Source organism: Aspergillus homomorphus (assembly GCF_003184865.1).
Source record: "Aspergillus homomorphus CBS 101889 unplaced genomic scaffold BO97scaffold_46, whole genome shotgun sequence".
NCBI classification, from domain to species: Eukaryota; Fungi; Ascomycota; class Eurotiomycetes; order Eurotiales; family Aspergillaceae; genus Aspergillus; species Aspergillus homomorphus.
The window spans coordinates 161,177-173,764 of record NW_020291932.1 but is presented as its reverse complement, the minus strand read 5'-3'; the positions used below and the strand labels follow the sequence as shown (position 1 = coordinate 173,764).

Below are 12,588 nucleotides of genomic sequence, written 5' to 3'. Positions count from 1 at the left end.
ACAAGCCATAATCCGTGTATCGTCAAACAAGGTGTATGTCGGAGATTCATGTATACATCGAAAAGTCCGTGACGCTTGTCAGGACTTACTAGACAGTAAAAGGTGAAGGGCGTGGCTCTTATGCAGCGGTTTTGCCGCCACAGTCGGGAATTTCCAGGCCCGGTTTCAACTTGCGAGCCGAATCCATGAGCCCCCATTTGTCCTCCCACTCTTCGCCTGGCGTGTTGTACTGAACCTTCCAAGGCTCATCGAAGGCCTCGAACCTGTAATCCATTAGACACGATGCCAAATGAGCCAGACGCCAGACCTACCAGAAATACTCAGTCCCATTCGCCAGAGCCTGACATACCCAGTCCGCCAAGAACTGATTCATCTCGTCGATGCCTGCTACCGCACCCTGCGTGTCGCTCTGACAGTTGTCGCCATCTCCACAATCATTTCCTCCGCCACTAGGCCAACCCACCTCAGATATGATCTGTTGCTTGTTGGTGCCTGCCGTCAGCGGAGCATCGTGGTTTTGCCAGAAACTCCACGTCCAGCTGGCGGCCTCGGAGATCTGGACACCACCGAAGAACGGATGGATGTTGGACATGACGAAATCCGCGGCGTCGACCAACTCCGTGTTCCAGTTGTCGCCTAGGTCCGACGTTCCCACCGGCAGATCGATACTATGTTGCTTGAAGTGGTCCTTAACGTCGGTCATGTAGCTGATTAATGTCTTCTGGGCAGTGGCAATGTCCGGACCTGCTCGATAGAGAGCCTCGTTACCGATGATAGCGCCTTTGAAAATAGACGTGTTGTTTGAGTTGTCGATGATGTCGTACAGCCGATTGACTTGGCGCTCGCTGGTTGTTTGGTTGCTGTCGATCCACACTCCCAGCCAAAGCTTCATGTTGGTTAACTCCAGGCGGTCGATAGCAGTCAGGACCATTTCCGTCTGGTTGCAATCTGTGCCATATAATCGGATCGTGTTGGTCAATTGCGAGAGTACTGCGAGATCACGTGTGACATTGTTCTGGGAAGGAGGGTACTTCAAGCAGAGCGGGTACTGCACTCCCCATGGCGTATAATCCATTCCCGGAAAGACCTTGTGCAAATTTTTGTTATTCATTAGAGCCTTGATCTCCGAAGAATCCTTGTTAAGGAGACCATCAGGCGAGTCCGACGAATCGTCCGAGGAACTGCCTGAGCCGTCAGCAGAAGCCGAAGCCGAAGTCTCGCTATCGCGATGGCCCAGTGTGCCGCCAACCGCTCCCCCGACAATGGCACCCACAATGATGAACGCGAGAACGAGTCCCACAATCCATGCGCGCTTGCGTCGGCTCGCTCCTGCTATCGAGCCGGCTCTCTGTCCCTTTTCGGCTGCTTCCAAACCTGGGCCAGGGACCGGTCCATACGCTGGACTAGCTTTTTTGTTCCCCCCAAACAACCCCCGTAAACCACCGATGACCCCACCTGCAGCGGCACCACCGACAGCAGAAGCCCCTGCTGCTCCGTTAAAGCTGTGATCACTCGACGGCGGTACTCCCTTCGGCGCAACATTGACAAACCCATCGTCCCCATCGTCCGCGATCTCATCGGGATTAAACGTGAGCGGGTAATTTTGCGTCGAATACACCGACTGTCGTTGGTACGGTCCCTCACTGAATGCGCCCACGCCTTGATAGGGACTATCCTGGAAACTGTTTTGGGACGGAGTGGTCCCCGGGGTTGACTGCCCGACGGCGGCACCGGCGGCGCCCAGGGCGACATTCGAGCCATAGGAGTCACGCGGCCGCGGGGTTTCCGAGCTGGCGTAGACGGTTCCCTTGGCATGGGGCGGTGGTGCAGGGACGTAGGGGTTCTCGGCGCCGGTGGTGTGATAGTCTCGTTCTGCGGGGATATTGTACAATGGCCCGGCTGTTTCCCTGAAAGCGTCAACTCCACTCTGGCGGTCATGGGTATTGGCAACGCCAAGGGCGATACCACTGATGCCTCCCCCCACGGTCGACGGCCCCATATTGTCCATCCCTGGCGTTGCGGTGAATTGAGTGCGCGTGTGCTCCAAGCTCCGACCTTCCGGCACCGTCTCCAGGACCCCGTCATGGTACGACTGGCTGTATCTTTGGTTCAAGGCGGCGGTCCGGTTTACGTCCGTGTCGCTGTAGTCCCTGCTATCCATGAGACGCCCCTCTTCTGGCGGTGGACCTTGCCGCGAATCTGCGAGTACCGACCCGTCATCGCCCTCGCTGTAACTAAATACCCGGTTCAGACCGGACATGGTTGTGAAAGAAACGACTGGTCACGCCAAGATGGCGCTGGATGTCTTCCTAGGGAATGAGACCGAAAAACCTAGATAAGATAAAGATAGATGCAGGAGATGCCAGAGATATATGGGGGAACAAAGGACCGCAGCTCTAAACAAGGCAATGCGGGAGGCACGGTTTGGCGGGAGTCCTGGAAATAGCAGCAGGATCAGGCAGGAACGAGGGAGCAGGAGGATGGGAGGAAGTCAATCTTGAAAGCGAGGCAGCGACTGAAACGAGAACCGTTGCGACGGGTGAGTGGGAACCACGGTTCTGGCTCGCAAGTGACCTCGGGAGAGTGCTAGGAACAGTGGTGGTGACAAACAGTGGAAGGTGGCAGTGATACGATTTCATGAAACCTAAATGGCAATTAACGGTCAGTTGGGGAGGAGGAACTGTAAGCATGCATACGAAAGCGTATCTAGTAGCGAGGAATGGAAGGCGGGATGTCTCAGATGGATGAGGTGAGGGGGAGGGGGAAGAAGAGACAGCGGATGGGGAATACTCCACTTACCAATGTGAATGTGAAAGACATTGGAAGGGATGGATGAAACTGGCGGAACCAAGCCGGAAAGAAGAAGTAAAAGAAGAAGCATGCGTCTTCCCTGGACGAAAGACAACAAGAGAAAACAACGATGCATGCGGTAATGGGGAGGAAGCATAATAATAGAACTGAAGTGGTGGGCGGCTGGTGACCCCGACAACGTTGGTTGCAAGCGGCCGTCCAGAAGAACTCCAGGGTCCATGGGTGGCCCCCACCCTGGCCGAATCAGGTTTAGTTGAGTTTCCCCAGGGTCTGTCCGTGAGTCCGTCTGTCACTAGTCCCGATCGAGCATTCCTGATTGCGGCCACTCTCTTCAATCCTGATCACACAATCTATCAATCACCTTATGCTACTACTGGTATCTTGCTCACTAGCAGACATGAAGTTTCTCCCTTAGTCTTTGAGTCTCTGAAGGAGCCTGTCCTATTCCATGCAATACGTACAAATGTAGAACCAACCCCCAAAACATGGCCTTGTCAGCAACCCAGCAAGCGGCCCGACTTGTCTCAGACCTGCCCAGGAAACTTGAACACACACTCTCCTCGGAATGACAATAGTGCAACAACACGCAGAATCATGCATTGGCACAACAGAGTACTCAATCAAGTACAATGGCGCCCTACCTTCCTCCAGCGCAGTGGGCGAATCGTACATACAGGATACATGCGAAACATAGTCCACAGGAAACAGCCACGCTCTCAGAACCCTCGTTCCAAAAACCAACCCCGGGGTCATAAATGTCGTCTCGGTTGCTCGTGCAGCGCCTGCGCGTCCAGGGTGGCCCGTAACCTCATCATCAATCGTCGCAGTTGGAATATAAATGCAAATCATCTCGAATATACTTAGACACACAGAAAGAAGTCCCGCCCATTACCTGTTTCAACACCAGATCTCACGAGAACCGCCAGACTTTTGCCCTACCGTCATGTCCTCATTCCAGCCCAATATCTACAACATGGGGCACATCATGATGACCCGCGGTGGAGAGCTCATTCATAGATGTCTCCAACAACAAAAACACAAAAGAAAGGTATGAAGAGAAAGATGGCACACGCGCCGGGAGGGACCAGTAAAGGCGTCATGTCACATAAGAAAGGGCGTGGATGAAGGGAGAGAAAAGGAAATTCGTAACGGGGAGGCCGCTGAGAACAGAGACCTCGTTGTTGTTCGATGGTTGAACCATGTCGAACATTCAAGCTTCAACTTCTTCGGCACTACGCCGGGCGGCGGATAGAGTATGGGCCGTAGCATCGCGGGCTGGGGTAACTCTTCGTTTGCGCTCGAGAAAGCGTCGTTTGCCCGCCCGCGTCTCAAAGTGCTGCGGGATCGCCGAGGGTTCTTGGCCCTCCGCCAACATCGCGGCGCGCATCTTGTTGCGGTATGCATCCACTATCAACCCAAACAGCGTTAGCACTTGCATGAATACGGTCATTCAACAACAGGGTGACGTCTGGGGGCGATGGCGCCTCATCAACAGGGTCGAACGTCGCAGGAGAGACACGTACGGGACCGCTGCAGAAACATCATCCGTCCTGCGAAGACTCGGCTCTGGCTCCAGCTTATTCGGTAGGCCAGGTCATTGAGGAGCACCTCCTTCCGTCGTCGACCTCGGGACAGCCGAGGTACCGCGACATCGGTCTCACCGTCGATCTGAGGAACGGGAACCATCACTCTTCCCGCGGTCGGCATTTCGTCATCTTCGTCATCCAGCTCGGAGCGGTCCTTGATGAATCGGTTGCCAGGCACAACCGAAGCGCGAGGACTTCGCATCTGAACAGGAAAATAGGTCCGGGGAAACACTGAATTCGTCCTCCGATAGGAGTCAGGAATCTCATCCATGTCGACCAAGTCCAAGGAAACTTTGACCCGAACGCGGGCACCCCGCTGGGTGTCGTCCACGAGTATGAACTTGCGAGGTTTGCCCCCGGGAGGAGTGCCAAAGAGGGCATCATTGCTGGGGTTTTGCTCATCCTCCTCGTCCTCCAACTCTTCCACACGGCTAGCAGTGGCCACAGTCGGGGGTCGCCCCAGGGACCCTATGCCACTCTCCCGTAGCAACGGTGGTATCGAGGGGCCTCGCGGTCCGCCGCCAATACTCCCCGCTGTCGGGTAGGAGTGAAACCCATGGAACACCTGAGCGCTGCGAAGATCGGTCGGAGACTGGCTAGGCGGCCCATGGTCTGAGATAGGTGGACGGTGGAGCCCGTTCGGAAATCCAGGGGGACCTAATCAGGACAGTATGGCAATTATGAAATTAGCCTACGCAAGCATGCAGCGTGCTGTGAATGAGGAGAAAGCAAAACAGATTCAGTGGGCCTGGAACACACACACATATACAGACAGACAGACAGACAAGGCAAATTGGGTATGAAGAATGACAAGAGCCGAAAATAAGCAGCACATAGAAATACATAGGATACAAAATGCATTATTTAGGGAGGACCCGTCTTCGGCCAAGTCGTGGTAATCCTGTCCAGTAGACTCGACGCGAGGTTGCATAACGCAACAAGATAAGAGAAGGAGACTGCTATCGGCCTCGGAACAGAGGTGCGGAAAGAAGTACTTCATACGTGGTGGTGGTACATACCGCTGACTTCCTCGTGGCCTGCACCTCCATCGGGCTGGGCATGGTGATGATGTAGCTGCGGGGGCCCCATGGTTAAAGGTCCCAGGCTTGGGCGTGGAGCCGGGGCAGCCATGCTGGCGGCTGGGATACCCGGAGCAACTGGCGTCGAGGGTGCCATGTGTGGGGGCGGCTGTGCTGGGTGCCCCTGTCTTCTGTTCATCTTAGCCATCCTTCGGACACGGCGACTTCGAAGCCGTGGATCTTGGTTGCTATTCCTCCAGCTGTCCACGGCTCGTTGGATCAAACCGCGCTTGCACCTTAATGCAGGGTTAAGCTCGGCCAAAGCCCAGCCAACGGCATTGCATTCTGTCTCGTACACCAAACGATTTCCTCGATACTGATCCTTGCTGCAGCATGCGCGAGGATACACACAATTTTCGGTCTTGAATTCCTGGCTTAGGTTGTCCACGCTCACCGATTCCACGTCGCAGCGGATAGTATATTCCATCTTCACCCGATCCCGAGAATACTCGAAAGCAATCCACTGGACTCCATTGCTATCCTGTCTAACAACGAGAGGAGTTGTCGCAGGGATTGGACCCGGTGCTGCACTGGAGCTTGCCCCTACGTTTGAGCTCGGGTGATGAACGGCGCTAGCTGAAATTGGTGCAGCAGTTGTAGCGGGGTGCGGTGGGTTCAACATCGTTCTCTGAGGAGGGGTCGGTTGCTGGACTGCTGTGGTGGGGCTGCTGGCGATTGCACCGCTTGGGGTTTGGGTGGAATGGTGAGGCAACTGTGCGGTGCTGGTTTGGTGTGGCATCATCAATGACTGGGTTGTGAGTGGATGCTGCTGAGGCGATGCATTGGGACCGTAAGGTGAGGGCTGAACTGGGTTCATCGGCGAATAGGGTTGATAACCGTAGATCTGAGACGTCATCTGCGGCGATTGCGTGTAGATGTTCCTGCTATGCGGCTCGTGGGTCTGCGACGCTACCGATGCCGGTGAACTGGATTGAGGGGTGTGATAGATCGGAGGATATGGCCTCTGCATTTGCGCGGCGGTCGCCATGATTTCGGGGGGTCCTATATCGAAGATCAGTCGTCACTTCTGAAAATGTAGTCAAAAGCTAACGCTGTACACTCACCGCTCGAGGGGTACTGACTCGGTGCACTGGCTGTCGTATAAGAATGTGGCGTGTAATACGATTGTTCCTGGGTGTGCGCGTAGGGATGATGCAGAACACCGTTCGATAATGTGTGAGAAGTGTAAGACGCGGAAGGCAAGGTAGTCGGTGGCTGGTGGGGAGAACCCGGGTGTTTTGGAGGTTGTATGAGGGTTGTGGGTCTGGGATGCTGAAGATGGGGGTGTTGCGTGCCTTGATGTCGAAGCTTGAAGGGAGCAACTTGTTAGCCTAAACACTAATCAATGGCGTGGACGATATTGTCCCAGCGTAAAGAGTTTTGATGCGTCAGGAGCAAAAAAAAAAAACGTCATTATCAGAGATCACCCCCTGCCCAGTGCAAATCTAGGGGACGTAAAGTAAGAAAACCGTGTATAGAAACAAGAACCCAGTTCAGGAACTTTGAAGAATTGTGGGAGAGATAAGGGCAGCATCTAAGGAAAGAGCCAAGCTCTGTGTCCCTCAAGCAATGAGGACAAGTCCATAACTTTCCCGCCATGGACTACAATCATATCCCAAGAGCACCAAACTGGTCCAATACACTGGTTGCATTTTCCTTGCCTCCGTAAGCACATCGGTCTCTTGGTCACTGGCAGGCACATAAAGATGCCCCTCGAGCCATTCCGCATAGCAGAAAGACAGAATTGCACCCAGTGTGACATCGGGAAGCATCTCGGGATCTTCAATGGGAATTCAGGCAGGCGGGGGACTTCAGCTTTGGCCATCTGCGGCTTCACCAAGAACTCTCCAGAAGCCACGCATGCATGGGCGTCAATAACATACTCCAGAAAGCTTTTGTGATGCAGCCTAGAACCATTGGCATGTGGAGTAAAGGATTGAGGCTGCGAAAGATTTGGAGCTTTTGCCACGATGGAGTGGCCAGTCGCGATCAACGCACAACAGAATTCATCAGGCTTTGGCCGACAACAATTTTTGCTTCTTGTCGTGAGAGGGATTGTGAGACACAATGACAAGTCTGCTTGTCGGGCTATGGTCGGGGTTGATATTGCCAGTTTCGACCAGGTGCCTCCTAGGAGGAATCATGTGCGCAAGACTGGGTTGCCCTTGAAAAAAGGCCAAGCCACAAAGCTATAAGAGGACCGCGATGACAAGGGAAGATATGGAACAAGTAAAACACAGAAACATGACAGAGCAAGGGAGAATCAATTCACAGTATAAGGCAATGAACGAAGAGATAGAGAGTGCACTCACGGGATCCTCTGCAGGCTCGTCTTTGAATTTAGGTGCGGGAGGATGAGCCAGGTCAGTCTGAACCATGCCGGTCATGACTGACCTCAAATGGCCTCAGGAGTAGATGTCTTCCTTGTCTGGGCGTTCGGGTGCTGAGTCGTCGCAGGCAGTTCCTTTCCTTTGTTGATTTCCTTCTTGTATTGACTTTTTCGTTCTTGCTTTGTATTTCTTGTAATAGTAAAGAATGATATAGAGAAAATAGAAGTCAAGAAGACATCGAACAAGGTTTTATTTTTCCACGTCGAGTTCCGATGGGAGGATGAAGGAAGTAAATGAATGGAGAGAGGGAGGGAAAGGAAGGGAACGAGCACCACAACGGTTTGCGGGAAGGATATCTTGACTAGGAAAAGACGAACAGGTAAAAACCACCAAAGTTAAAGAGAGGCTGAAGGGTAAGGCAAGTAACGGTAGTGGCTCGATGGTCTGTGTGGCTCTGGACTGGGGGGGAGGGAGGGGAAGGGAAGTGAAGGGGAGGGGGGTGGGTAAATTGTCAGTGGGAAGATGAGAAAGCAAAGGCCTGGGCTGAGTTTAACGGTGCGATGCGAGTGCGAGTGTAATGTGGAGGGTCCAGGGTCGTTTATTTAGCTGCGCAAGAGACCCATCCTTCAGCACCACAGCTAGGAGGTTCCCAATCAACAACTTTCCCGCAATAGGAATGGAATACAAACTAAGATCTTTGGGAAAAGAGAAAACAAAGATGAAGGGAGAGGGGGAGGGGAGAAGAGGGGACGTTTGAGGAAAAAGAAAAAAAAAAAGGAAATAAGAAGATTGAAGAAAAATAAACGATCAAAATAATACCCTGCGACATTAAAATTAAAAACAGAAAAAGGGCAATCAAAAACAGCAGCGATGGAGGGCAGGACAGCGTTAGAGGGATTTGGTGGTTAGTGGAGATATCAGAGCGAGCTTGTTACTAGCGGGAAGGTGGTGTAATATTGACCAGGATGGACGCAGGACAGATTGGCCACAAGCAATTGCGACAATCGCAAGTATGAGATAGAATTTCTACCAGGCCAGCATCAACGAACGAGTTAAATTCTGGTCGTGGCAGATAACATCGATCTTCAAACGCCTTCAAGGCATAGCACACAACCTGCAGCGACACTAACGGAATCACAGGAAGAAAAAGGATCGGACCAGTGCACTGTATGGGAAAAGCAAGAAAAAGAGAGGGGCAGAAGGGAAAGAAAGAAGGAAAACCTTTTCCAGTTAAGACAGGCTGTTGGACTTGCACTTAGTCCTCGAACAACCTTTTTGGGGTTCGATGTTTGTTTGATAGGAAAAGTAATCCTATTGAAGTGGGTAGGCGGATGGCGTGATGGGGATGCAAAGGAGGAACTCCTGCAACTGTACTTGACACTGGGCAAATAGCGCAGAATCTAAAGAAGCATTGAACTCGAATACGGAAAAAGGTCGAACAAAGACGGAACAAAGGACCAGCAAGGCCCAGCAATGAAGAAATCGGCATCCGATGCAAAACCCGAAATGATCGCAGATTTCAATGCATTTGAATCCTCTAGAGCCCTTTCGACTAGGACAAGAACAGTCCAAGAGAAGACCGGATGTATGAGCCGCTCAGAGAACGTTACCGTTTACCCTAGATTATTTGTTTGTTGGATAGTCGAGTATTGATTGAGTGTGCCAACGACAATTCCTACGTAAGTATAAACTAACTATGGGCTGGCAATTAAACCTGTGCCGACAGAAAAGTCCCCTCGAACCGATGATACAGACTTAAATGCTTACTGCAATCTAGTCAGGTCTGGAATTGCTTGTCATTCTGGTCCTCCTTAAATGAGCTCTGTCAGAGAACCTGCAGCTAAGTGAGTAAGAACTGTCTATTATTATTCCCACGCCGCAGACACGCATGGGGAGGGGCCATGGGAGTAAGGTTCGGTGGGTGTGGGTCTGTCTAGAGGGTGAGTATCGTTGTGTCTGTGATAGATCGTGCTGGCCAAACAACCTATCTATCATTCGATTTTCATCGAGGATTCAATCTGTTTCGTTCAGTGTTGCCTCCATCTTTCCGATTCGGGATTGTACTGTAGGTCAGTCAACTTTGACCAGAGCCGGAGGATTCCTCCCAGGAGAACCCAGAGAAGATGGGTTGAAAAATCCCCCATTGGCATGTTTGGGCTGCGATCCCCACCTCAGGTAAGGTAGTCATTTAGGTTTGCGATGGAGGCAAGAATTGGCTGGTCTGGAATGAACAACGATGGGAAGAAGATTGGCGGCGGGAGGATTAGGCACGATACAGTAGCCGTTGATTTTGGTTTTAGTCTGGTAAATGCTAGGTACTGTACAGTCAGTACAGCACACCTGCCATATTGTACAGAGTACCATTTTCCATTCATCCTTCTTTTTCCTTGTCTATCAGGACTTCAGAAAAGCCTGGTCAAAAGTCTATAGCGCAGCACCAGTGGGGCCTCAGGTCAGAGACTTATGTCTTACGCACCTGGACAGTCCAGGGGAAAGCCGAATTGCAGTTGATAGACACCGGCAATATTCCTTGAGGAGTGGCCAGGCCAGTGCCCTGACAGCCTGCCTCCACTTTGTTGCCTCGATGCCTCGATGAGATCGTCCAGATATGTACGGAGGGAATTGCACAGTAGCTGCTTGGTGGTGGTTGGGGGGGTGGTTAAAAATGGCCTACTTCCTGGACTAAAATAAGAGAATCACACCTGCATCAGCAGTTCGATTTTAATCCCTCAGAACTGATTGATTGATTGTCTTAGCCCCATCACTTCTTTGCTTCCTCTGATTCTTGATTTTTGATTTCTTGATTTCTGAGCTTTCTGATTTTCTTTTATTTATTAATTTATTTTTTCTTGACTAACAATCTTTACGGCCTCGTTCGGTTCACGGGACAGCCAGGCCAGAGACAGAAATACCGCCATACGCGACCCGCCACGATCTGGTTACACTCCGGTAAGAAAACTGCCGATCTGACTTGCTGCTGTCAGCCTTGTGCTCACTTCAAGTTCCCTCCAAGCGCCACACCACCACATCTTTCAATCCCACCCACTCCTTACTAGTAGCCTTCTTCCATCCATCAGTCAAGATCATCTAACCCTCCACAGAAGGGGATACGGACCAGATCCCGTTGAGTTCAGGCCTAGGATGAAACTGCTTAATGTATTGCGAATGAATGCCGTCATCGCTCACAGTATCACTTAACCACCAAGTCATTTACAGAAAAATCAGACAGCCTCCAGGTTCACCCTCCACCGGTGAGCAGGTCAAATGAACTTGATTCATTCTCTCATACCACTTTCATAAGTCTAAAGACTACTTCATCAATCATCACTTCCTCGCTGCCGCCGCGATCGCTTCCCGAGAGGGCCAGCAAGGTGATTGACTGTGTAACCCCAGCCCAGAGACTGAAAAGCGGCTGATCAATCATTGCCATTTCGGTGGGCTCCTGATCCTGCCGCTGCCCGGCAGCTAGCTTTCTGCATCATGCCTTAACTTCTGCTTACCTAGTCAATAATTCGAGGGAAGAGGTGAACCTTCCCGGAAAGGATCGAGTCCTTCTCGAAGCCAAGACTTGTTCACATCTAATTAAAGAGGGATGGGCTTATAGGATCACACGGGTCAGTCATCAACTGTCTAGATCTACCCACTCACCAGATTCCCGTCAATCGCCCCAGACGCCCTTTACAGATGTGAAAGTTGGCCCTGACGCCCTGTCAAAGACTGTGGCTTGGCTCCACCGGGCTTCCGCACAATCAGACTATAGCTTCATCGGAAGTGGGGCTTGGCGTGGGTCAGGGGAGAAAGGGCATGCTTTGAAGCCCAGGTCGAACGCTTCTACGGCCCCTACCGATGGTCGAGTGCTTCTCAATGATAAACTGAAACGAAGCAGTGGGGCGGGGAAGACTTAACTGGCTTTCTCTGGTTGTCGATGCTCTGCTTTGCCCCTTTGAGCCAAGCCAGGCTCCGTAGGAACATTCCTCGTGCATCGATTCCACTTAAGCCTGTCGGTACATATGTATGTCAGGGCTCGTCATAACTAACCTTTTGTCTCGGATGATAAGCCAACCGCTGTTCAACCCATGCTGTGCTCTTCGACCAGCCATTCACAACATATGCGCCACGCACTCAGTGGGTGAGCATCGCTTGTACTATGCTACGCATATGGATTTCCTTTTGTCCGATGGCTTGAGATCGTTGTCGCGAACTACACCTTAAATGGTTTGTATGCAGGACTAGCTCTTTCTGTTCGAGTGCCTCACCAGGTCCGCGCAGTTGTTGTTGATTGACTGGGGCCGTGGAGCATCCCCAGTGTCAGTGCTCATCTGGAGACTACAATATCACAGACTCACAGACAGTTCTTCTCTAGGTGAGAGAGATATCAGACAGAGAGAAGCTGAAAGTAGTAGGTGTTTTCTACAGCGCTAGTAGACTCGTTGTGATCGAGGCATTCTGTTTTCCGCATGACTGGCTCCCGAATTTGAGAGGTCGAGTCTCCGAAAGTATCACATCCTCAGGGAGGCCATGTGTATGGCATGCTCGCGGGCGGGTGGAGTTCTTAGCCTGAACGCAAACGCAAGCAACGGTGTCAGACTTTGTTGAGATTGCCATTGGCATGCCAGACTGTGATCGATGCAGGGTGTTTGAGACGGCGTCCAAAGTGCCATGGCTTGCCCCGGTCGCTTGCCGCCCCCGGCCGGTTTCTTGATTCTTCACTATTAGCTAGTATAGCTCTAGCTTCCCTCCAGCTTTCTTCTTTCCCACCTCCCTCTTGATAATTGTTTCTTC

The 12,588-nt window shown here is 51.9% G+C and overlaps 2 protein-coding genes across 2 annotated transcripts; both read right to left on the bottom strand.

Annotated features, from left to right (window-relative positions):
- Window positions 1-10: 10 nt before the first annotated feature.
- On the bottom strand, window positions 11-2,457 carry bgt3 (putative cell wall glucanase). Its single transcript, XM_025690529.1, has 2 exons — window positions 312-2,457; window positions 11-263 (listed from the first exon to the last, which is right to left on the bottom strand). Exons 1-2 carry the CDS (start codon window positions 2,258-2,260, stop codon window positions 119-121), a joined length of 2,094 nt encoding a protein of 697 aa, XP_025547747.1. The 5' UTR covers window positions 2,261-2,457; the 3' UTR covers window positions 11-118.
- Window positions 2,458-4,021: 1,564 nt separating this feature from the next.
- BO97DRAFT_353792 (uncharacterized protein) lies at window positions 4,022-7,863 on the bottom strand (the record flags this gene model as incomplete). The annotated part of the gene is made up of 5 exons (XM_025692066.1): window positions 4,022-4,218; window positions 4,335-5,054; window positions 5,417-6,478; window positions 6,541-6,784; window positions 7,789-7,863. The coding sequence occupies 5 exons, from the start codon at window positions 7,861-7,863 to the stop codon at window positions 4,022-4,024; spliced, it is 2,298 nt and encodes a 765-aa protein (XP_025547746.1).
- Between the last annotated feature and the right edge of the window lie 4,725 nt (window positions 7,864-12,588).